At 44.6% G+C, this 26,645-nt stretch overlaps 1 protein-coding gene across 4 annotated transcripts in view; it reads left to right on the top strand.

Moving 5' to 3' along the window:
• Positions 1–26,645, top strand: part of PCDH15 (protocadherin related 15) — a 3,978,145-nt gene that overhangs the window by 2,811,145 nt on the left and 1,140,355 nt on the right. For all 4 annotated transcript variants that reach the window (XM_069611238.1, XM_069611242.1, XM_069611241.1 and 1 more), the window contains one exon: positions 14,778–15,002. In XM_069611238.1, coding sequence (XP_069467339.1) covers positions 14,778–15,002 — 225 coding nt within the window. The remainder of the gene's footprint in view (positions 1–14,777; positions 15,003–26,645) is intronic.

Below are 26,645 nucleotides of genomic sequence, written 5' to 3' on the forward strand. Positions count from 1 at the left end.
AATCAAGGGAATGTGTCCCTTATCAGCAGGGGAGCGTCTCCTTTGAGGCTAGGGAGGTGAGCCCACCTTGAATGAGGGACAATTAGCAGGAGATTAGGGAGTAGGAGAGATAGGAAGTTTGAAGGATGAAAACAGTCCTACACCATCACTGCTGTCAGTGGGGCAGAAAGAGTGAGTGAAGGTGTAGGCAGGTTCATGAAGAGCAGCAAGGGTTGCAGAGTCAGAGGGGGAGATCGAGGTTTTGTAAGGATAATGAAGTCAAGAGAAGGAGAATTAATAAGGAAGATGTCAGAGGTTCTTTTGGCAGGCAGACTGCATTCCAAAGAGCAATAGAAAGAGAGTGAGATGTAGAAGCATAGCAATGTTGAGTCAGAAATAGAGAGGCACTCAGGGTAGATGCACAAAGAGGCTGTGTATTGGAATTACGGTTGGGCAGGTTTTGTGACTAGAAATAGTAGAAGAGAAGAAATGATAGGGTTGGGGATAGGGTTGAGATGGTTCTGACTGGTAGAGAGTGAAGACAGAAGTAGAAGGGAAAATGAGAGATAGCAAGAGAAATGCGAGGTGAGTCGGAGCTGGAGAAGAAACGATAAAGAGCACTTACAGACACGTAACAGGACAAAGCAAAGAAAAGGCGCATAGGCAAAGAGGCCGGTCAATGGCTGCTCTTCACCATTTACTGTTCTGAACTTAACTGGCTAGACGCCCCAAGGGAGTTCAGAAGGCAGGACACATGCTCTTGTCACCTAATTGCTTAGTCAGAGATGGCCGAGGGGGCTAAAGGCCTTCTTTTTTGTTAAAGGGGGGCTTGACTCAAAAAGGCAAAAATATAGTACAAAATAAAGAAGAGTCATCAGCTACCCCTAGCTGATGACTCTTCTTTATTTTGTACCTAATTGCTTAGTCCATCAGTGGTTGGTCTCGCTGATTTTTTCCCTGGTGTTGCTGGTATGAGGCAATTTCTACCTGATTGGTATTCCCAGGGGACCTGTTGTGTCCTTTGGAGATGTTACTGAAACCCTAATGTCTGTGGCACTCCACGCCTGGGGTATGGCACTCCTGGTCATTGGGATTGATCCTACGTGGAACTTTGTTTTAATGTATGTATATTTCTTGAGCTATACAGATTAATAATACAATATAATAACACAGTACAATATACAAGTTACAGTATGACCTGATTTCTTTATTTTTATGAGAAATTGTATAATATTATGTTAATCTTGATAAAAATAAGAAAAGTAAACCATTGAGGCACCAAGAATACATTTTATTCAAGGGTCTGTGGTAAAGCCTCTTTATCTCCATTGAAATCTTTACTTGGAGTAATGTCTCTTTAGTCAACTGTACCTAAAGCAGCACATTCACTATACAAGATGACTACATCATATAATACAATTAGAAATGGCTGATAACCTTTTCTAAGATGCATCTTTCATTCACATGACATGGGAAACAGTAAGGTGTGCTTGGGGATAGGTAGGGCTGAAAACTCCACAATTGATCACATACCAGAAAAATAAGAGGGAATCCCTGCACCAATGGGAAGCCAGTTTACAGTGCAACCACAAAGTCTGCAGAATATGGAAAGCAACATCCATGAATGAAGCCGTGAATCCCTGAGTAGCAGATCTAGAAGGGGACAATATGATCAAGAAGAAGAGCCAAGCCATCCCATATTGTGCGATGTTCTAGAAATGCAGTGTTTGTTGAAATCCTTGCATAAAGTCGAGGTCATATATCAGAACCAAATGCCTGGAAAAAGACTCTGAAGAATGCTTACTTGACAAAACCAAGAGTATGTTGAAAGTTTGTGGAAGACCCTTGTCACGCGACGCCTCGGATACTGGCGGCTATGGCCCCGTTGGATTCACTACCTGATTTCCATCACACAATACACTACGTGTATGCAGCGGTCTAGTTCTTTTTCAACGCATGCACGGAGACCTATTTAGGCACGCCTCTTTCTGACATCTGCGCGTTGCAACCTTTCGGTCATCTGTGTTTTCTTTCGCAGCCGTTGTTGCGCCACGCAGCCGTTGTCACGGACTCTTCCGGTCTCTTTTCCTGTTTACTTTTAACTCTGGTCTGCCTCCCTGCTCTTCTTCCTCAGTTCGTGCTGCTGTCCCGTGCGCGGTTCGCGTATGGGTCCTTTTTCTAAGTGGACTCTCCGCTTCCTCCTTTTCCTACAGCCAGTTTTCTCTCTTCCTCTTTTCTGCTGCCTAAACGCTTTGGGCTTTTCTTTGGATGTCCCATCTGCACTCTACTCCTTAGTTTTGGTTTATACCTATTTGGATCTGACTTGTTGGGTTCCATTACTGGACGGTTACATTTCTGCCACTCGTGTCTTGTACCTTCAAGGATTCCTGCTGCCCACAAAGCCAGAGGTTTTCTTTTGCCACGTTTGGCTTTTTTCCCCTATTTTGTCCCTCCCGGGAAGGGGGTCCTCAGGGAAGTGCTCCCTAATAGCCTTCACTGTGGCTTCCTCTCATGCGAGACCCAAACTACAAAACAAAAAAGAAAATGACTACAGATCCCACCGATCCTTGAGCCCACTGGAAGAGGACACAGAACACTCAGGTGAGGAGGTGGAGGAGGGAAATTGGGACACTCAACCCCCACAGGAAAAGGAAGTTGACAACCCTCTGCATAACAAAGCCAAGGGGCTGATGAACGTCTCTGAAGAATGTTAGCATGGCCAAGCCAAGAGGTTAGTGGAAGTCTATGATGAGCAATTGACTGAGATGCTGGGAACCTCTAAAACCAGCGCATGAAAACGCGAAGACCGTGATGAGCGGTATAAGCAGCACTTGATGATGATGTGGAAAGGACAGTGACATCCTTTTACATGCACCTTCACAAGTCAAACAATATGCCAGATCCCTGGGTAGTCGGAAATTAATATTTGTGGAAACCCTCAAATGAAGATACGCTTGGGTGACAAAATGAACAGGCTGGTGAACGTCTCTGAAGAATGTGAGTCTGAAAAAGCCAGAACGATGTTGGGAACTTCTAAGAAACATTTACAGCATAACAACAGTAGGTTCATGAGAACCTCTCAAAAACATGTATGTGTTGATGCTAAGATGGTGGTGAGATCCTTCAAGAGACACTCTAGCAAAAGAAACAAGAAACTGGTGGGAGCCCTTAAGGAATTCATGTGAATGAGGAGGCTGATGATCCTCTTCACGAGAGTTATGCACCAGAATTGGTGAGGGACTCAAAGGTAATGCTTGGACGATAATGCACAGAGGCTGATGAGAGCATCTCATGTAAATAGGTCTGATTCAGCCAGGAATCTATTGCAGGTCTCGAAGAAGAAACTATGGGATAAACCTCCAAGTCACTGCCTTATTTCCAGTAACCTTTTTTAACATCAGTTAATTGCGTAGTTTATTTGTGATGGAAAGAAAAAAACATAATCCTTCCTTAATAAAGGCTTCCCTTATTTATAATTTGCCATGGCCCTCCTCCTTGATTATGATGTTATAAATCTCATCATATGTTCATTGTTACCAGAGGCGTTATACAAAATTTGCCCCCCCCCCTGCGAGCCATGCTGAGCCCCCCCAAAACTCAGCAACAAATCATGGGTCGTGCCACACTGGGGCGGCCTAGATTATCATGTTTGCACAACACGCACGAACGTGCTGCTGAAGGGGTAAGCCGCACACTCTACCAAGAAAAATATATAAATGAGTGTTTTAAAGCAATATACAGCACACTTTCTGAGAGCCAGAGTGTTTGCAATTGTTTTGTAGGGTAACACCAATCTAATACAAGCAAGTAACCAACACTGCACAGGACCATTAATGCTTTGTTATTAAAAATGCCATGCCACGCTGAAAACATATCCCACTGGCTACACAATGTAGACCACTGTAGACACGTAATAACATTACAGTAAAGCATGCCAGGTCACATTTAGACATGCCTAGACTGGTTGCACCAAAATGCCAGTCGAAGCAATAACACTCATCAAGAAGAGAGTACACATTCAAGCCCAGGTCTGTGCAGCCTCTAACAAAACGGCCAAACTCTTTAATATCTTCAAGGAACTGGTCAATCCTGTTGCAGTCTCTACCTTTCCTGTACCCTCGCAGGCCCTCTGTATGGCCCTGGCTACTCACTTCTCTGCTAAAACTCAGGACATCCTGTCCTCTATCTCCTCTTCCTCTCCCTCTTCCTCTCTCAGCCCCCCTTTGGCCATCTCTACCTCCCTTCCTCCTTTCTCCTCTTTCTCTCTGACAACACCTAGACAAGTCCGATCTATGAAAGTGTTGTCTAAACAGGTGCTTCCCTGCTCCTCCATAACCATCAACACCCATAATGACACCCTCGCTCCAGCTTTGGCAAATTTCTGTAATCACTCTTTCACCATTGGAATGTTCCCCTCTCCCCTTAAGCACTCCCTTGTGCATCCACTCTTCAAGAAGCTGTCTGCCGATCCTACCTGCCGGGCAAACTATCGCCCAATCTCCATCACCCCTCTCCTGGGCAAACTCTTGGAAAAGCTGGCCTTCTCCCAGCTTAATCTCCACACTGAATCGGTTGTCTACATTACCATCAGTCTTGCTCCAGAGCTGCCAGAGGCACGGAAACTGCTCTACTGAACACCCGTGAAGATCTGCCCTCTAACCTTGATTCCAGCATTCCTTCTGTCCTAATCCTCCTTGATCTTTCCTCTACTTTTGAAAAAGTCAACCATGCCATCCTGTTCAGTCGACTACGTGAGAACCTGAGCATCATGGATCAGGCTGTGGAGTGGCTGATATCCTTCCTCTTGGACTGCCCCTGCTAGGTTCAACTTGGTCCCTTTCTCTCCACCACCTCTCTCTCTCTACCTGTGGCATTCCTCAGGGCTCTATCCTCTCACTCTGGTTTTTCAACCCCTACTTGGCCCCTTTGACCCACCTGATCTCTACCTTCTCCTCTAACTTTCAGGTTCATGCGGATGGCAGTCAGCTTTCCATCAGGCTCCCCTTCTCTCTCGCTCATTACTGACTGTCTATCCACAATTCAGTGCACCTCCAATGATCTATGCCTTAATACCATTAAGACGGAGATCCTTCTCATTGGGGCCCCTGCCCATGCTTTCCCTCTTACTCTGACTGCCCACCTTGGGACCTTTTCCTTCGTCTTCCTGCAAGACAAAAAACTGTGGAGTCATCTTCGACTCCACTCTCTTTCTCTCCTCACATCTCAGATGTCGCCAAGAAGTCCCACTACCAGTTTCTCCTCCTAAAAGGGACTCTTCCCTTTCTCACTTTCCCCCAGAAGCTCACTTGTCTTCAGAGCCCTGTTTCCCTCTAGGCTGGACTACTGCAACAGCCTCTTTCTCAATCTGCCTTCCTCTACTCTCCGCCCTCTGCAACTAATACAGAACAGGACTGCAAGACTTATCCTTGGCCTCAAGCCCAGGTATCGTATCTCTCTAGCCCTGACATCTCTCCACTGGCTCCCGGTGGCTGCAAGGAACAAGTTCAAGACCCTTTGCATTGTGAACAAGGCTTTCAGGGGTCGGGGCTCACACTACATCCAACGCTTTCTTCCAAAATACCATCCTTCTCGAGGCCTTACTGCAGCTACCTCCAACTCTCTAAGGGTTAGACACTTCTCCAGGCAGAGAGTGGGGGGTAGATCTCTCTCCTCTGCTGGAATGGCCTCCCTGCCCTTCTCAAACTTGAGCGGACCACCTGAAGTTTCAGAAGCAGCTCAAAGCGTTTGTCTTCTCCGCTGTGTTCTCTCTCTCCCTCCCCTGCTGACCTACCTGTCTGTTGTACTGACTGAATGCTTGGCTACCTTCAGAGTCACACTGAGTCCAGGCTCTTTCTTGATAAGTCACCCTTGCACTGCCTCCATGCCTACCATACACTTAGGTTCTGTAACTGTAACCCTACAGTTCCTTGTTCTCCGTGCACTACCCAGAGCCGCGCTGCCCTGGCTGCACTTACTCAGAGCATTACCGCCCTGTTTTTCCCTCCCCTCTTCCTGCACTTCCCCCTCCCTTTCCCCTTGCATTTCTCGTTCTTGCACGTACACAATCTGAATGACACAAGGCATAGTAAGAACGTTTGTCTTGTCCTCCCTCTATCTTCCCTCCCTTGTCTTGTCGCGCCTACAAACACTTGTGTCCAGGCATTTTATAAATTACTTATGTCATATCATTTTATCACAGATGCTCATATACAATGCAGCAGTAAGAAATGGCTAGACTGGCAGCACCCAAATGCCAGTCTAGATAGGTAATTACACTTAGCAGGACTACTTTATCAGAAATGCGAAGTTAAAAAAAAAAGTCATACTAAACTGAGGAATGACTAGACTGGCTGCACCAAAATGCCTCTCTAGCCACTAATACCACATATCGTGCCTGCTTAGCCTGGCCAAGAACAACCATATGGTTTATTGCACAATCCCACACCCCACAGATCCTCTCTCCCTCCTACCACCTACCCCACACTCTAAAATCAGCTCTTTGGTCCAGAATTACCTTCACGTCCCTCTTCCTTGTCCCAGAGATTACGTATGATATGATAGGTTATTTATAACGCTCTTCATACCCAGAGGTTTCTAAGCACGGACCCGGGGATTGAAGCTGCGTTGCTCGGTGTCATCTTGCTTCCAAGGCGAGCATGTTTCCCCCTGAGCTATCCTCCCAAAACTCCTTCACAGCTGAATGACAAGAAGTAAGCATCCCTTTAGTTTACAGTACCTTTGGTTAGAAGAAAGTGGTTCCAGCTGGCTTTTATTCCTGTGTACGTCTGCAGATCCTGGTGTTCCTGGGCCTCAGTTATGGAGACAAGAGGGAGGAGGGCTCCTGCACTATGAATGGAAGGTCAACGGCATCAATGGGCAAACTTCAGATCAGTGGCAGTTCGTGGTTTCAGCTCCTCGCTTTTCTCGCAAATAGAACCACTGCATACCACTCTGGACTTTCCTGTCATCTGGGGTTCAGCACTCTGTTGAGGTCCTACTTCTTGGGAGTCCGGAGGATCTTCCTGGAGCTTGTGTCCAACTTAAAGACACTCACTCGATTTCGGTGTTCCACTCCCTGGCTGTTACGCTCACCTGGTTCCCACAGGGGCGTCGATCGGACCCAGACAGCTGCGGTCTCCACCAACGTGATGCGTAGTGAAGGGATGACAGTCTGGACTGGCCCGCCTAATCTTGTCTGCTGGACTCGTAGAAGTATTCTCCTGCAAGTGGAGAAAGGGATTTTGCCACCCGTGGACTTTAGTGATGGCCCACCCAACTGTTCTCGTTCTCCCCACTAATCACCTCCGATATCCCCTCTTGGTAACCTCACCTTATGTTTTTAAATGATGAGCTCTCCATCCTGCATGGCATGCAGGAGCGCGTAGATACCAGTTACTTCACTGGTTTGAATGTACTGCAGGAGTTCCGGAGGAATACGGACTCCAGTGTCTATGAAGTTCAAAGAGTTCAATATGTCCGATGTTCACTCGTGTTCCATTCCCTCGTTAGGTTGCAGCTGGGTCCAAAAGAATATTGCCTGGAGGCAGCTGATGGCTTTCAGGTAAGAGTCTGTATTACCAAACACTGTCCGGTAAAAGTTGCATGAGTTTAACTTGCTGTTTTCTCTCCCTTTATAGGTGCGGCATAGAAAGATGCAGCGAATTGAAGGATAATACCTCCGGTGGCAAAGCAGGTAAGCCTATGGTGGCAAAGAGATTGTCTTTGTTAGTTTTCTCGGCTCACCTTGTTATTCCTTTTGTTTTCCCCCCAGGTGCTGGGTTTCGACGAAGAAAATGATGGAGGCAGCGCCGAGTTGAAAGATGCGGTGGACTGGTGAGTATAACACGGCGCTGCTGCTGGCGAATCGACGCGTGCTGAAATAATGTCCTTTCGAGGCTTGGAGATGTGCTGGGTCCGGAATCAGGTAAGGAATCAAATAATGTCCATGATCTAACCTCCTCTCCTTTTCTTTTCCTTTTGTCTAGGAGCTCCGAATTCGAGGCGGGCGTGGCAGAAGACTGGATGCTGACTTGCAGACACGGTGAGCGTTACGCTGCTGGATGCAGAATAACACGAAGCATGAGCTGCTGTTTGGGCGTGGTTTAAATAGCCTGCAAAGTAGTCCCCGGTAAGAAGTTCCCCAGAACCACATCCGAGTAAAAAATAGTCCCTGTAATAAAATAGTCCCATCCAGGCCTCACGTTGGCTTGGACTCATTTGCAGCATGGTCTGCATTAGGTAAGTAAAGTCTATGAGCCTGGCGCCTATGGCGCCAGGACTGATTTCTATGATGAGCCTGGCGCCTAAGGCGCCAGGACTGAATCCAAACAGCCCCCAGCCGGGGCTGTTGGGGTTTTAATGAGTATCTGGATGCCTGCTCCCGGGGCTGATGGACTCAATCCGGATGCCCGGGGGTAGGCATCATGACACTGGCACTGAATTCCTGCAGCAGCAATGGAAGTTTAGCCAGCTCCGAGAGGATGTCCAGATGAGCTTGTCTTGGGGTTGATTGGTCCGACCATCCAAAGGGGAGGAGTCATCCTTTGCAGGTCTTCTCTAGTCTAGGCGAATTCAGAGCTTCAGCACAGTAGCAGGGCTTCATCGGGCAAACCAACGGTCCAGGAGGCTCCTTGCCTCATAGGTAAGTACTGGGATGAGGAAGAGTGGAGCTAGGAGTAATGAGGATTACAGGTAGCTTGGTCAGGCATTACCTCCATGTACTCTACTTCACCCCAGTACTTGTGTATGAGGCAAAGTGCCTCATTCACAAGTACTGCCTCATACACAAGTACATGGACGAGGAGGAATAGGGCTAGGAGTAATGGCAATTACCAATAAGTAATCAAGGCATTAAACACAAGTAGTGGCATAACACCATTGAGGTGACTGGGCTTTAGCACCCCCAAACTCCTCTGAAATGTTGGGCTATGTTGACTCAACTTGGCAGGCCTTCAGAGCAGTTGCCGGACAGAACAGGACACAGATGTTAAATGGCACCTGGGTTTCGCTGTTAACAAGGGCCCAGCAATTACTAACTTAAAGCATTTCACTGTTAGTACCTGCATTCAAATACCAATTTATTTAGGCAATTTAAATTGGGATGTGGGTTTAGTACTTGCATGCCAGGGATTGATTGGAAGGGGAGAGAGGGAACAGGAGACCACTCATCTCACTGCAGATCATAAGTGGGTGCTTTCAGACTTAAAGGAGAGAGTTAACTACTTACAACATTGAAGCTGCACTAGAATAGTCTCATTAGAATGCATAAAGAAGTAGATGCCCCCACACAAATCAGTTTTCCCCTCCCCACCGCCCATGAAGTTAGCGCCTCTCCCAACATTTGAAGGATTAGCCCCCCAAAATGTGGGTTTTGTTGCACCCCTGAACACAAGCACACACACACACCATTCACCTTACACACCCATGCCCACCCAGCCATCCATACATTTAAGTGTGCATTGTTTCACCATACAGGCACACTCATGCAGCCATCCATACATTTAGGTGTGCACCCTTTTTTCCATACAGGCACACCCAAGCAGCCACCCGTACATTTAAGTGTGCAACCTTTCACCATAGAGGCACACACACCCAGGCACCCACCCATACATTAAAGTGTGCACTCTTTCACCGTACACGCACACCCAGCCACCCATAGATTTGTGTGCACCCTTTCCCCATACACTCAACAGGCAGCCACCTACACATTTAAGTGTACACCCTTCCACAATACACTGACACATGCACACGTCATGAGGTTGAGGGGAGCCCTATTACTTTAAAAAGAAATTGGGCCTCATTCCGAGTCTGGCGGTAACCTTGCCGGTGCTACCGACGGGCTGCCGCCTGACTCGGAATGATTTACCGGCACCTGACTTCCCGGTACCCTAGCGTCCCAGAAAGTCAGGTGCTGGTAAATTGTAGTTCCCCATTCCCATAGAATTCCATAGGGCTCTTTGGGAATGGGGAACACGGAAGCACTAGCACCATTGTTAATGGTGCAGGTGCTTCTGTGATGGTCTGCTTACCATGGCCGCTGTGCCCGGCAGGCAGACCTGTAGTATGCCGGTCCGGAAACAACGGTACCTGTAAGCTTACCAGCACTGTTGTTTCCGGACCGCCATACCTATAATGAAGCCCATTGTTTCTTTTTGAAGTTACTCTGACTTCATAAAGAAATTATTTCCGTTAAGGACCGAATCATAACGGAAAACATTTCTTTATGAAGGCACAGTAACTTCAAATATAAACTATTTAATTTTTAAAGTCATAGGGCTCCCCCGCCCCGTGACATGGAGGCCTCCAGCCTGGGGTCTTCCATGTCATGGGGTGAGGGGACCCCTCAGACCTCAAAAAGAAAGTTTCTTTTTGAATTCACTCTGCCTTGATAAAGACATTATTTCTGTTACAGGATCAAGGCAGAGTGAATTCAAAAAGAAAATGTAAAAAAACAAAAGATTAATTTTTTCTTCCATTTTTTTTTTAACGAAGTGGGGCCCCTCCTGAACATGTACTAGCGGGCCCCCCGCACCGTGGCGTCTGCGGGGCCCTCGTTACACCAGTGATTGTTACATTTTGTCACGGAACCGTATCTATGTAGAATATTTGTGCATATGTTTTATTGTCCATGCCTGTATTTTACATAGTTTATCTCATAACGGGTTTTATTGTGTTAATTGTACTTAAATTCCACATCACATAATGCAAGGTGAAAGCTTGATTTCCGGCAGGGTGCTCAAACAACTGCTGAGGGTAACTTTCAGAGGCTTAAAAGCATGTCTTTTTCTAAGAAAGTGTTTCAAGTATTTTTAGAAGCTATCAATACTGTATCCATTCTTTCTGTTTTGTTTAGCCAGTGATTTTCTCAACACCCCACCAAAGTGAAACCATTGACTCATTTGAGCTGAACAAAAAGAGTTGAGTGCTTACTGCATCTAGACGTGTGTTCTGGTTGGTTTTCAACTGTCTCTGAAAGTGGTGGAGTAACTCACCATGTCATGTTACTATTTCATCTGCATCTCATGACTTTTCGCTTACATAGCATACAATTGAATTTATTCTGAGGTCTCTGTCTACTTATTAGGCACTACATCAATCCGATTCTTGTATTTAATTCAGTTTAACTGTATGTGATTTGCTTCTCTATTATTGAGCACCTTTTCTTAGTTAGAGAATGGATTGTGGTTATCGTGCTACCAAAAATGAGCAGCTTTGTAACCTAATGGGTTGTGCTGTAAGGATATGTGTAATGGGCCAGTTACAATTGTAGTGGTCTAATGACAGTGAGGCTTGTCAAAATAAGGAAGGAGTATTGTACCCGCACCTGTGATGTTCACTCTTGTTTTGGCAGTGGGAAGCAGAAAGTGGAGTGTGCATCAGAACAGTAACGACAATGTAAGTTAGGGTGCTGTAAGGGAATAAGAGAGGAAACATGTATGACTTTGATTGTAGGTGTATGCTGTCTCGCTTTGCTGTATCAAGAGAAGGCATTGCAGAAATACAAGCAGGGATTCAGTTATGCATGTATTGTATCATACTGTACTGTAGTAATCATTTATGTAGCACCATTTCCCCATTTGTATGTCCTAAATGCGCTTTGTGTTTGGAATACCCTCGGGTGCCGAATTCCAGTTGTGGGAAAGTCCTAAGAGGAGGATTAAGATGCATGTGCCCATTTGGCCAAGATTAGGATTTAGGAGGGCTGGGTAGGCTCCAGTAAGCAACCCAAGAGGTCTGGCATGTGGATGGGTGCTGCTGAGGTTCACGACAGATAGCTAGGGCCAAAGATTTGATGTGTGTCAGCTGTGCCGAATTTCGACTCAGGTTGGCTCTGTATTCTAATGGCAGAGGTGTTGATGTTTCAGTGCGAAACCGTTATGTGACCAGGTAGACAGAATTTGACATAGTCGTAGCTGCCTTCTAGGGTGTGTGGATGGATAGCCATACCTGCGGTGAGTGTCCACCGAAGTGGTGCGTTTACACATACCTTAAGCTCAGATGGAGCTTATGTTCGATGTAGCTGTGTCATCCGATCCCGTGCACTATGGACATTCTCCCCTACTAGTCTACCAAATAAAATGGAATGGGTGTCGTAGTGCATTTTGTCAGAAGTACAGACCAGCTGCCATAGAAACTAGGCTAATGGGATTATTTGAGTGCAATAAACAAGTTACCTACACAGTCTAATTACATATGTACCATGTTCTATAAACGCTAACCAAAGCAGTCTACTAAGCATGCTGTCAAGGATATCTGCCTGCAACAACTGTGCGATACAATGACTAAATGAGGCAGTTATAGGTGCAATGGAGGGTTACCAACAATTATCAAGGTACCAGAGAGTGAGGGTGCACCTAGGTTTAAGAGAACACATCTGGGATGACGCACTCAGATTCAGGAGAACACAACAGGAAGATGCACCTAAAGGTAGCTGAACACAGCCAGGAAAATACACCCAAAATCCACAAACCAGAGCATTGGAAAAACATCCACACTTGAGAAACACCTACATTTGAGACAAAGCAGTAATGGGCGAAACACCTAAACCTGGAACACAGCAGTAAAGGGAGAAACGCCTAAAAAGGAAATGGACCAAGGTTCCAGATTCACTCACCCCAACGCTGCCAGTCAGGAAATGTGCTCTGGAGAGCGTGAGCAGTGTTAGTCTGTGTTGAACCATTTTCAATGCATGCAGGGCCAATCAGGGTTGGTGGAAGTGCTGGGAGGCAGGAAGATGGCTGGGCAGCGGCAAACACAGAAGGGGAAGAAAGGGAGATGTTGTGGGATGCGTTGCGGCCAAATAAACCATTTCTAAATGGAAATTCAACTGATTACAATGGATGGGTCTGGATTCACTCACCCTAACGCTGCAGGTCGTAATTAAATGTTGGTATAGAAAGGACCTTTACACTTCACACTGCTCAGTGGCATGTGTGGTTGCACGATGTGCTCAGGATGTGTTCAAACAATCCAATGTGGATTGGAAGACCGATTGAAATGAGTGTACACTCACATTTCAAGGATTCACACATACTTAAGCAATATGCCCCGAGCGGCGGGGGCATTACCGAGTCAGGTAATGCCCCAAGGCCCATAGTTATAGGCACGAGGAAGCTGCAGCGTTTTGGGACAGAAAAAAAAAAGACCAAGAAAATGGCCACTGGGAAAGGGAAAACAGAGTCCGGAGCGGACGCGGTGGGAACAGAAGTGTTCCCAGCACGTTCGCTCCAGAAAGACGACTGAGAAGAAGGTAAGTGGGGTTGGGAGGGGTGGAGAGGGAGGGAAAATAAAAAAGTAAAAAATAGACGTACCTGAATCCCCAGAGTGGACGAGGGCAGCTGGGACGAGGGCAGAGGGAAACCTCCAGCTGCATGGAGGCTCGAAGCTGGGATGGCCCAGCTCCGAGCCTCTAGACGGCTGGAGGCTGCCACGCTGCCCGCTGTGAACAAAGGAGGCAGAAGGTAAGTGGGGTGGGAAGGGCACGGGAGGTGGGAGGAAAGGGAACAAAAAACACATACCCGAGTCCCCGGCGGGGGTGAAGGCAGCTTCTCAGCCGTGTGGAGGCCTGGAGCGGGGATAGCCCCGCTTCAAGCCTTTTAATTGGCTGAGGGGCTGCCACGCCCCCGCCGGGTACAATGGCTGTGGAATCCCGGCCAGGCAATGCCCCGGTGAGGGCCAATCAGAATGCTTGTTTCATTCTGATTGAGCTCTCGCCGGGTACTAATATCTAAAACGTCTTTTGTGTATAATTTGATTAGGGTTGAAGTCTCTGCTGGAACTTGCTAGTCGAAAGAAATGAAGGGCTTATTCAAAATACAGTTAGCATCATGTTCTGATCTAATTGGAAGGTATGTCCACTAAGCCCACCATTTATGATATCCTCATTGCTGGCAGTGGCTTCTTTTGCATTGGCTAAGTAAATCCAGGTCACACCTTAGCTGTTAACAAGGTCTGTGGAGCTACAGGTCGAAAAGACCATAACAATTTACATACAGTATGACCTAAACAATAGTTGTTCAGATTAACTCATTATTTGATCATAATTGTTTTACTTTGTCAATACTTTGTCAATAACAACAACAGAGGCATCGCTCCCTACATCTCTTTGCAGGGCCTTGCAACTATATGAAGTAAACATTCAGTGAACTAGTGGTAAACTATATCTTTTTGTAGAATGCTATAATTACCAATTATTAATAATTTAGAAGTAAATCATCTTCTTTCAGATTTCGAGTGTTTGGAGGTTGGTATTATTCAAATGCCCACAGTATAAGATACCCTACACTGACTTGTAGAAGAGGGGGTTTGGAGGGAAATGTAGCTTGATGTCTTAGGTGCAATGGTTTATGATTTGTGATTTTTCTATTAACCATGGACACTGATAAAACCAAACCAATAACACCTTTAATCATTTTAATCAATTAGTTATAACAATGTATTGCTGCTGCTTATAAATTCAGTAAATCGTCCCATGCACTTTTCCTCAGTTTTCAAATGAGATAGCGTGCCTTTAGTAATGATAAAAAAGCACTACTGTTGGGAACATGCCTCAAAAACAATATGGGGAAATTATAGAAATGCTGCCTGTAGTATCTGATAGCCACTTACATTTCTCCTGTGAGCAAATACTTTTGAAGACTTAACTTTAGTCCTTTCTGTTTGATATACATTGCATTTGATTGCTTCATTGTTGCTGCCATGATGGATGTGTATGGGTGTGTATGATTCTGAAAGCTCTTTGTTGATGGTCTCTCTGAATTTATATTGCTCATTCTGTTTTGTGTTTGTATGTTTTCTAGGCAAGAGATGCTGATCTTACCTCAAACATCACCTACCGCATACGCACTCTTGAAGCCACTGAATTATTTGCTCTGAATCCGATGACTGGTGAATTGTCCTTAATAAAACCCCTGGATTATGAGTCGTTCCTTGGAAAGGATCCAACCTATACCTTCTTGGTTGAGGCATTTGATATAGGTGGAAGCATGCCTCCTGGTCTGGCTACCATCATTGTTAGAATAAAGGTAGGTGCGAAAAAATGTCTACAGCACTTACTATATCTCAATGTTCATGTTTGACATTTCTACAGTCATCCATCTATTTTCCCAGTTCCTGTATTTTTTTAAATAAAAAAAACTGTTTTATAATTGATTCTTGATACCCAGACACCAGAAAACGAATTATTATATTTTGTGATTCAAAGCTTAATGCAGTCTAAAAAGACAATGCAATGATGTGCACGCTGGACATTGTTTCAAAGATTTCTCTACATCTAGGTTGACTTTACGAAATTCCATTCACTGATTGTAGAACACCTGCTAGTTCAATGCATTATAAATAGCTGCTAATTGCAGATGTCCCATGCAATTGGCAGTGTTTCATCATACACTTCAGTGTATCCTAGAACAAGAGGCTTTGGGCCTGGTTACGAGGTCGACGGTAACCTGCTGGTTCCACCAGCGATTTGCTGCCAAGCCCGAAACACTTTTCCAGTGGCACCAGGACATTACAAGTCCCGGCGGCACGGGCGCCGGATTTGGTAAGTCCCCATTCCCCTGGAGTCCTTTAGGACTCCAGGGGAATGGGGACTGGGTATAGGACTCCACAGGAATGGGGACTCAGGAGCACCACCACCATTGCTAATGTTGCCGGTGCTTCCGTGACAACGCCTGGACCGGCTGTTTCGCCCGGCATTGTAAGACCTGCTGGGCGCAACTGCTCCTGCAGTCAGACTTGTAGTGTGGCGGCCCGGAAACAAGTGTGCCGGTAAGCTTACTGGCACCCTTATTTCCGGACTGCCACACTCATAATGAGGCCCATTCTCTATCAATGTCAAGATCCTTACTTAAGCTGCCACTTAATGTGCCACAGACGAAATTACAATGTTCTATCAACAATAATGTGCATAACGTGTAATTAATTGACATATTAGTTATCGATTGACACGTTAATTGTACAAAAACATTTGTGCCATAATAGCCTCATCATTGAAAGACTTTTCGTGAAACGTTAATTCTGTAATCAGTATAATCAATTACATAAATATCCATGTGATACTCAATTAAAATTGCATATTAAAACAGGAGACTTCACCTGCCTCAGTGACACATATACAACCTTTGTAAACTTTTCAGGATAATACATTTCATCAACTAGTTTAAACTGTCAATAAGCAAATGATGATATTATCAAGCATCTTCCATATAGAGATAAAGGGAAGGCCCACAGTAGCCATAATAGATTCTGGATGCCAGCACTCTGCCATGCCAGCTGATATTGTCTCCATAGAAGAATTCTTGGCTGAGCCCCTCTCCAAGATCATTTGTGTCCTTGGGGATATGGACCTCTGTCCCCAAGGAGGACTGGCGTGACAGGGTCAGATACTTGATGCTATCACAGGGGACAAAGACTCCTCCAACCTGGAGTCAGTGGCCTACCAGGGCATATGCCGGACTCAATCTTACCCCAGGGTGAGGGAGATGGGAAAGCCCCAGTCCCTTAACTCCTTTATTGTGCCTAGCATATGTGTAACCTTATTAGCACTGTCTGTTGCACAATGCCTTTCAGCCTTGTATCTGTCCCGATTTCTGTTTTGTTCCTTGCAGAACCGCTGGGTCCAGGATTTCTTGAGGCCATCTATGACACTACTAACAATAAATCATAGGAACAAAACTCGCTAGTTGCGGTGGGTATTCATTTCGATTAAAAGACCTTGAAATACACAATCTTTGGGCTTGATCATGAGTCTGGTGATATCCCGGAGGTAATACCACTGGGATACCGCCAGCGCAAATAACGCTACCACTAATCGCTCTGGCCCAATTAGCGCTGGATCACGAGTAGCAGTAGGCTGGTAATTCCCCATTCCCCACTGCGTCGTCTTCATGGCGCTATTAGGGCCGGCACAATTAGCACCACGCTAATAGTGCCCAAAATGGGCAGAAAGCAGGCTTTTAACCTCCAGCAAAAAGCTGAAGGTAAATCCCCAAACGTTCTGCCCATCCCATAATAGGGCCAGCCCTTGAATGTGGCGGAATAGCATTACTGCCGCATTTAAGGGGTACCACCCAACTCGTGATCAGGCTCTTTAGTGTTATGAACAGTTCTTTTGTTCGTTTTACTCCTGACTGATGACTACACATTAATCACGGTCATTGGACACCCCCGTGTAATTTCAGTTCAAAGGCCTAAATATACATGCAAGGCACATCAATGTAGGCCACAGTAATGGTTGCCGGAGCACATACCCCCAAACAAAGCCACCACATTATTCCAGAGATTGTTTCCAGTGTTCAGATTCCTCTGTGATTCCCGATTTTGATAGTAATGGTAACAATCATGAGACCCAATAACAACTTTGAAAGTGCTCTCTCTCTCCCTCTCTCTCTGTCACGCTCTCCTCTCTGTCTTTCTCATTGTCCATCTCTCTCTCTCGCTCTCTCACAAACAGTGGCTCCACACTACGGTGGACAGAGGAACACTCCTCCCCGGTTGATACTCTTTTTGTATGTGACCACTTAACTATCTCTTAAAAGAAGGGGGGGTGTTCCAGTGCTGCACCATTTCAGCTCAGACTCTAATGAAATAAACGTTGAGGGGGATAGAACGATGTGTGGTAGAATAGTGAGTGCTGTGCCTAAACATTGAATGTGCTAGGTGCCTAGAAAACACTTTAAATGTGCATCAATATCTGTATATATTGATTGGATGATTTAAGTGTGTTTTCCCTTCTTTTATACTTGTTTTTTTTTAACTAATAAATGATAAGAAATACGTTGAAAGAATGACATGATCAGACTGCATTGTTATGTTTTGGTTTTCACTTAACTATATTTACACGTTTTAGTGTCTCTAGTTATGGTTACATGTGTTAAAATCGCAGCAAAAATGGCTGTGGACACAAAATATCACTGCAAAAAGGCTGTGGTTTTGCCGCCGCAATCCATGTAAAGGATGCGGGGGACACCCCTGCAACCATTATACCATTTAAAGGGAGTGGGGGACACCCCCCGCAATCCCCGCTCCCCTTAAATGGTGTAATGGGGTACACCTTTAACGGGTCAAACCACAACCTTTTTGCTGAGATTTTTTGTACAGGCGACATTTTTGCCACCATTTTAGCACTGCATATCCTAGTTACTACTATGACTAAGTGGATACACATGTTGTGTTGTTTGCAAACAATTGAGGTTTAGGAATACTTTTTTGTAACTCTCATGTGGGCCGGTTGCATTACTAGATTCATATAGACGGCAGCTGCATCCGGGTCGGGGAGGTTATTTGAGGTACTAGTCCATGGGTCTTCTTGCTATGAGCCTTATCTGGGATTACAGAATGTAGGATTGTTACAGAGTTCAAAGTTTCCCATTCTTGTTGATTCAACAATACCTGCAGGATGGAAAAAAATCCCTCCTTCATCCAAAAGTACTGCACTACCAAATAAAACGCCATGCCCACTGATGGAACATTCCTTTGTACAGGGCGCCTCTGCTCTCGAGCTAGGGTAACGCCATAAGCAATGAACAGAAATCCCAGTCTGGTGGGATGTGTTTACTGCTTCCTAGAGCTAAGGTCAATTCTTTTAGTCAGACTCCCGGAGGCATAACCAGAAAGTTGCATAATGGGGTTATTTAATGTTCCCTATTATTACTCAGAGAGACGCTTTATACCCTAAACAGATCCCACGTGTAATCAGACTGTCCAGGTTCTTATGGTGATTGTTTGATTTGCAAATTAAACCCCAAATCGGCCGATTGCCGCCAGTGCCAGGAAATGCAATGACATGGCCATTAAATCAAATCCCCTGTCTAGGTGTGCTGCTGCATTCAGCACGAGTGTCTTCTAAATCATTTTAATCTTCATGAATGAAATCTCCTTACTTGCATGCACGTCATCAGCGCATCTCTGCTGGCTGGGGGGAGGGGCGGCAGAAGGAGAAAAGAACACCCACGAAGACCATGTTGCCTGAAACCCTCCGCCTCTATACTCGGATAGCAAGATCCTCTTAGCTTTGTCGTTTCTGAAGATGAGCTAGTCTGCATCCCCCACGAGGCCTGTTCATCCAACTACTTGCAATGTCTGTCTGTCTGCTCCTCCCTCTATGCGTCTCTCCCATTTACCTTTTTGCTGCCATTTCCCTATGTTCACCAACATTCTTTTCACCCATCACCCTCTATCAACCATCACCCTCCTGAACCCATTCATTCTCCATCTTCCTGTATTATCTCCACCGCCCCCCTATCAGTCTCCTTCTATCACACTGCCGTCAATCCATCCATTTCCCGCTCTCATCTTCATTGCAAACTCTATCACCTCTCTCTCTCCCTCACACAAACTCACTCACCTTCATTATCTCTCTCACCTGCACCCATCAAATAGCTGCATTCACCCTTATGTGCAGGGTTTAATGTGCCCTGGAATAATGTTCTCTCTGCCAGAACTGCACATGCATTTTTTCCCTTTCCCTCTCTTCCACTCTTTCCTTCACAATCACATACAGGCATGCTCTCCATTTCTCTGGCATCCTATCACACCCCCTCTTACTCTGTCGATTCCTTGTATCTCGCAGCTTCAGATACACCCTTTCCCTTGGAAACAGACTCTCATGCTCACACCCTCCCAGTCTTTGACTCTGGCTCTCACTCTTGCACTCCATCACTCTAAATCTTAGTCGTCCACCCATCCTATACCTTTCGCACTGTAGCTCTCACTCTACACTATCTCTCACTTATGGGTGTACGTCAGCTCATGCAGCCTTGTTTTCCTGTATGCTTCCCTGCTCGTTCAAGTATACTGTTACGCTTTCACATATCCTGTTAGGCCTCCACGCATCCTGTTAGGCCTCCACGCATCCTGTTAGGCCTCCACGCATACTGTTAGGCCTTCATGCATACTGTTAGGCCTTTACGCATACTGTTAGGCCTTCATGCATACTGTTAGGCCTTCATGCATACTGTTAGGCCTTTACGCATACTGTTAGGCCTCCACGCATCCTGTTAGGCCTCCACGCATACTGTTAGGCCTTCATGCCTACTGTTAGGCCTTTACGCATACTGTTAGGCCTTCATGCATACTGTTAGGCCTTCATGCATACTGTTAGGCCTTCATGCATACTGTTAGGCCTTTACGCATACTGTTAGGCCTTTACGCATACTGTTACACCTTCACGTATACTGTTACGCTTTCACATATCCTGTTAGGCCTCCAAGCATCCTGTTAGGCCTCCACGCATCCTGTTAGGCCTCCACGCATACTGTTAGGCCTCCACGCATACTGTTAGGCCTCCACGCATACTGTTAGGCCTTCATGCATACTGTTAGGCCTTTACGCATACTGTTAGGCCTTCATGCATACTGTTAGGCCTTTACGCATACTGTTACACCTTCACGTATACTGTTACGCCTTCACGTATACTGTTACGCCTTCTCACACCGTTTCTCTCACGCTTGCACTCTTGCTTCTTTGGACCCTTTCAAGCACGCACGCAGTGTCACTCTCTTGCACCTCTATCTGGCACCTTGATACTTTGGTCCAGATTCATGGAATATGTGCCCGGTTCAAAGTGAATTTGCACTGCTGAAAAGTGACTTTGCACTGCCGACTAAAACCCTGATTCATGGAACTTTGGAAAAGTGTATTTTTGTCATGCAAAGTCCGGGCAAAGTAATTTTGTACTGCAAAAATATGACTATACACTGATTTTGCCTGGACTTTGCACTGCAAAAATACACTTTGCACAGTTCGATGAATCAGGGTTTGTATCGGCAGTGCTTAGGTGTACCAACACTTAGGTTTTGGGGAGGGGAGGGGGCATAAACCATATTTGTAATCAATGGGGGCTCGGTCGTATGATAACGTATGAATGCCTCCGGCCTAAATGGACTGGTTAAAATACGTTTGACTTGTTTCGCCCTCCCCGTGATGACTGTGCTTATATGAAGGCACGGGTGTGTTTGCTGCTTCTGCTTTGATGCACTCACAGAGACACTGAGGTTACACCATAATGCATTCCACGCACGACCCCAATCCTCTGACTCTTACAGCTGATCTATTTTTAGAATACAAATTGCCTTCACTTGTGGAAGTTCATATTGAAACCGCGCGTAAGCAGGCCTGAGTCTCTGAAAACAATAATGCTTCCATCACAGAGGTCAGTGTAAGGTCAGGCCCCCCCCACACTATAAATTTTCATTACTTATTAGACACCCGAATTCAAATGCTTTATTGACACACCTGTCGCCTGCTGGCACTGTAAGTTGATTGTGGCAAGGTCATTTCTAGTTTAAATGGGGAATTCGTCAAGGTATATAAGCACATTCAATGTGTTGTTGTGTTGGCACCCAATATGTATTGTTTAAGCAAGCAAGCAAGTAATGTCCCAAAGCTAACACGTTTCGAGTAAGCAACGCTGTGATAGCCTTGGGTTTGGGCGTGCAACAAATGCAATACATAAAAATATACACTGGTAGCCGATTAAGTATCGGCACCCCTCTTCAATGCGCAGATTTCCTTTTCCACATCTAACAGCGACAAGTTTGTTAAAAGATGATGTGTTAGCAACAATGCTTTAGACATGTCGAAGCACAGCCGTAAGGCAGAATGATTAGTTCTTGAGATGTAAGGCGCCTGATTCATAAAGCCTTTTTCAATGGAGTTTTCCCATTCAAAAGTGTTTTGGTAAATCAGGCCCTGATTCATGGTACCGTGCAAAGTGCATTTTTGCCGTGCAAAGTCCGTGAAGAGGCATTTTCTACTGCAAAAATGACTATGCGCTGACTTTGCTGTTACGCCTTCTCACACCGTTTCTCTCAAGCTTGCACTCTTGCTTCTTTGGACCCTTTCAAGCACGCACGCAGTCACTCTCTTGCACCTCTATCTGGCACCTTGATACTTTGGTCCCGATTCATGGAGTATGTGCCTGGTTCAAAGTGAATTTGCACTGCTGAAAAGTGACTTTGCACTGCCGACTAAAACCCTGATTCATGGAACTTTGGAAAAGTGTATTTTTGTCATGCAAAGTCCGGGCAAAGTTATTTTGTACTGCAAAAATTACTATACACTGATTTTGCCTGGACTTTGCACAGTTCCATGAATCAGGGTTTGTATCGGCAGTGCAAAGTCACTTTTCAGCAGTGCAAATTCACTTTGAATCAGGCAAGTGTTCCATGATTCGGGCCCTTAATGAGTCAAGAAAAACCTTGACATTGCGCTATTAATTGCTGTCCCATTTGTCCAGGCAATTTACTTGAAGCCGAGCCTGCCTGCGATGCAAAAGGCTGCACCGTTTCTTTTTCCTTTACATGTTTCTGACATGTTGTGCGGGTTCTGAGAGCAGGTGCACGGAGGAGCGATAATAACAGCGTTGCGCTGTGCTAGAGCTTCCATACCGAAATAATGTAGATTTTACTCCGATTAGCATTCCAGAATAATTTGTTGGGGAAATCGAGTAAATATTTCATATTACGAACTGCTGTCTTTGAATGCAAAAACCTTTCTAAACTGCAACTAGCGCAAAACAATGCCCTCAGGTAAGCCACTGGGACCTCAAGGAAAGAACACATCTCAGAAATCAGAAGACAATCCACTAGCTCCCGGTTAAACAGAGAATCATTTTCAAAACTCTCTCACTGGCACACAAATGCCTGCATGATACTGCCCCTCCGTACCTTGTACAGAGGATTGTCAAACACACTGCCACAAGACCCCTTAGGGAAGGTTACTCTAAACTTATCTTGGTGCCCAAAACCAAAAAGGGCCGTGCAGGAGGATGCAGCTTCCCCACGATAGCGGCAACACAGTGGAATGCCCTCCCGCCTAACCTTAGAATGATTCAGTCCCAACTAGCTTTCCGCAAAGCATTCAAGACACAACTCTTCATCTAACCAACAAGCTGTTTTCTTATGTCTACTAAAAGAAAAATGTTATGAATACTGTACTTGTAACTAAGAGACCTGTCGGTCAGATGTAACCTGCCTACTGAAAATTCCTTGAAAACTCATGTAACAAGTTGCTGTAGGTGCGCTTTACAAATGCAAATAAATAAATAAATAATGTATTCAATGAGGAGTTTCAAGAGATCTTTGCATTTTTTATCACACACTTTAGCAGATTGCCAATAATAATTCAGTTTGGGCTCAAACTTTCAAATATCAGGATGTGTGCAAAATCGAAAAAAACAAGTAAAGCATTCTCTTTTATCATATTTCTAGATCAAACGTAAAGTTGATCCTGGTTGCACCTCTATACTGATGGCAAAGTTGCACCAATTCATAAATATTGTGGGTTGCATTGTCTGATGAGCAAACGGGTCAAAACCTAAGGTTGATGGCTGAATGGTTGTGCATTTATCATAACCACTGGCATTGTTATGGGCAACCCCCAAATGCTTCCTTTTCAGCTTGACATGCCATTGCAGAAGTGGAGAAACCATATGCAAATCAGACTGAAACTCACCCTAAAAAAGGACAGCACAGCCTGGACGTGAGCACAACTAACAGATATGTTTAATCCTCATTGGACATCGCCATTGAGGTGCACCTTGAGTTTCTAGACACAGCAGGCTCAGGACCCAGATTTGGGAATATTCATCTTACTTAAGATGATCTAAGCAAAACTAAAGGTACATAGCTGGAAGGCTATGAATTAAACATAACCACTGGCATCTTCCCATGTCAGTGCAGAAGAGGAAATAACAGTGGGAAATAAGGCGTGGTCTCAATCCAAAAAAGGGCAGTCCAGCCTGAACTGCTAGGTTACAGTCCTTGTGCATATGACCACAGGCAACCCCCAAAAATGTTTTAGCCTAATAGACAGGGATTGCACCCCACAGAGCAACACTTCCATATCAACTATGTTCTCATGAATGTGTGTATTTTGATCTCCAAAACGCACTAGTAATGAACGTTCTGCATGGTGGGCAAATAGGCATATTACATTTTTCATTCTGTGAAATGTATAACTAAATGTATAACTAATATCAGGGCTCAAAATTGAGGGGAGCTGGGGGATATTTAGCTCCTGTTTCTACCATAGCAGAGCCTGGTTAGCAATCAACAGCTACCAGGAGCTACTGATGGCTCCTAAGGCCAACTGATGCCTTCCAAATATGTAATTGTTTCATTAACTTTAAGTATTTGAGCATGTTACTAAAGAAGAATTAGACCACATCTAATACACATCTAAACACAATGATTCATACAAAATGGACAAAAGGTTAAAGGGGCCTCTCTGGTAGCTCCTGGTTACCCTCCAGTAGCTCCTGCCTAGCGGTGATGCCCGCCACCCAGAATCTGGTTTTAACTCCTTCATATCGAATCTAAAATTCAAACTCTGCAATGTATATATGCAATAGGCCCGGATGGACTTACCACTAGACTCTTGAATCGCCGAAAACACAGATGATTCAACCATGTTGTGCTTTGGACAAACTTTGAAAAACGTTTGTCCAAACGCAGACAGCATGTCTTAAATGGGGACACAGGGTTGGAGCTGCATTCAACTCAAGCAATAGACAGCTGGATAGATGAGATGACTATAGCAAGAAAAATGAACAGGGATCTGGGAAACGGTCAACATTATTTTGTGGTTAGGATTAGGGACGGTCGTTTTGTCTTTTTTAATTGTACCCGGGGAAACAAAAAGAAAAAGGCACAAGAGGAAAGGGCAACGTTTTTTTATTTTTTATTTTCATACTTTTTTATATAGGAAATACTGACAGGACACTGAAAAAACACTATCTACTAGGATCAACTATTGGCAACCTAAACACACCAGAGACCAAAGAACTAGAAAAAACACTAATACTTCTAGAACTCTACAGCACAAAACCTACAATATATAGAGGAAGTGAGCTGCGACTTTTATTTAGAGTCAAACTACATTTAGGAGATTTGCAGCATCTTATTGGCTGGACAAATCTGAGAAATCATTCCGAAGCACTATAATTTTGAGCTGAAATTTGAGTATACGAAAAACCAGTCTTATAACCATGTCTTAAGGGCGGCCTTGCACACAGAGTTTAGAATGACCACAAATCATGTACTTGGACATAGAGTGAGATACTTTGCACAACAAGTAAGCACAGTAATACAGACATATATGCACGGTGCCCCTGGAGAGCATCCTTTGAGGGACATTGGAGAATTACAGGCGTGGGCTGAGGGATGGGAAGGGAAAAGTGGACACAGCTTGCATTGTTGCCAGGTTTTGTGAACAGCTGGTTAGCACAAGCTGAAAAATATAACTAGTGTAAACTATATTTACCACTCGGAACAGCTACCTTATTATAAAATTAACGAATACTCTTATTTCCAATTCTCTAATAAGAAAACTTATGGGGCCAGAATACAGAAATATTTCACCGGCGCATGAGCAAATTTGCTTGGCATTAGCACAAGGGCGAAGTTTGCACAATTGCCAAAAACATCGGAGCCATATTACAAAACCTTTGCACCATGACGAATGTAATCTTACATGGAATTTGCAGTAGAGCAGTGCTTATTCATGGGCAACAACCTATTCGTTCAATGCATATGTGCCCATGGGCAACGTTTGTCCTAGTGCTCATACAGACTTTTATTAGAACTAGGGCAAACTTTTCCCTGTGGCAAAGATTAATTGAACGTTTATGTTTTTTGCACTCAGGCTGTTTTTCCCCAGTGCTAATACTATGCAAAGTTGCACTTGCCATAATGCAAAAGTTTTCTAATATTGCCCCAATTTGTTTTTCACTAGGGTAAAATGTGCCCAAGTACTAATGCCATGCAACATTTTACTTGAACTGATGTAAAGTGTCTGTATTCTGGACCCATACATAAAACTATTTGTCAGATTTTCAAGTTGTTCCGTCGTGATGTCCGTCTGTCACATGTTGTTGGAATTATTGAATATCTGGAGATTAATGTAGAGTTAAACATGACTCACGACCGAGAAAAGAGCATGTCAATTGCCACTGTGCGAGATCCCTATGCTAAACCCTGTGTTTGCAAGTCTGCACCTCCATATTTGATCTTAATCAGAATGCTATCCTGTGCTTTTTGCTGGTGTCCTAATCTTGCTGGAGTCCTAATCTTGGTATTGGGACAAGGCAGCCCATCAACTTCATGTATTTCTTGACTTGCATCAAGTGGGTTTTGTATCTTCTGGCCTTAGAAAATGCATGAGTTTTTAAAAGTGTCATCAACTGCAGGCAGATGTTGGCATGTTCAAGGCATTGTAGGAAGAAGTGGTTTATCTCTTGCACTTTGCTAATCTCACTGTTTTATTCTGGACATACAGCTATGCAATAGCAGACAGTACTGCAATGGTATGACCTCAATTCATTAACTACACATGGAACATTTACTTTGACACGGTATACATCATGTGTGTTATGTGCTAGATTTCTGCATTCATTGGTTATTGTAACAATTTAAAAAAAAAATCATTGTTCATTTTTCTGTGTCTCTTTATTGCTTATTTATCATGAGATTATATGTTAACCCTCTTGCGACAGATGTAGAATCTTACACTCAAATTCAGATCCAGCTTTTTCATTCACCTTTTTAGTACTGTAAATTTTAATGAAATGCTGCTTTGTGTCAAATATGACACCTTGCTAATTATTATGCAGGAGGTATTTTATTTAAAAAAAATGTATTTTCATACACACCATCCAAATGATTTTCCTG

The sequence above is a fragment of the Ambystoma mexicanum genome, chromosome 8, assembly GCF_040938575.1.
Source record: "Ambystoma mexicanum isolate Mex_15411 chromosome 8, UKY_AmexF1_1, whole genome shotgun sequence".
NCBI lineage: Eukaryota > Metazoa > Chordata > Amphibia > Caudata > Ambystomatidae > Ambystoma > Ambystoma mexicanum.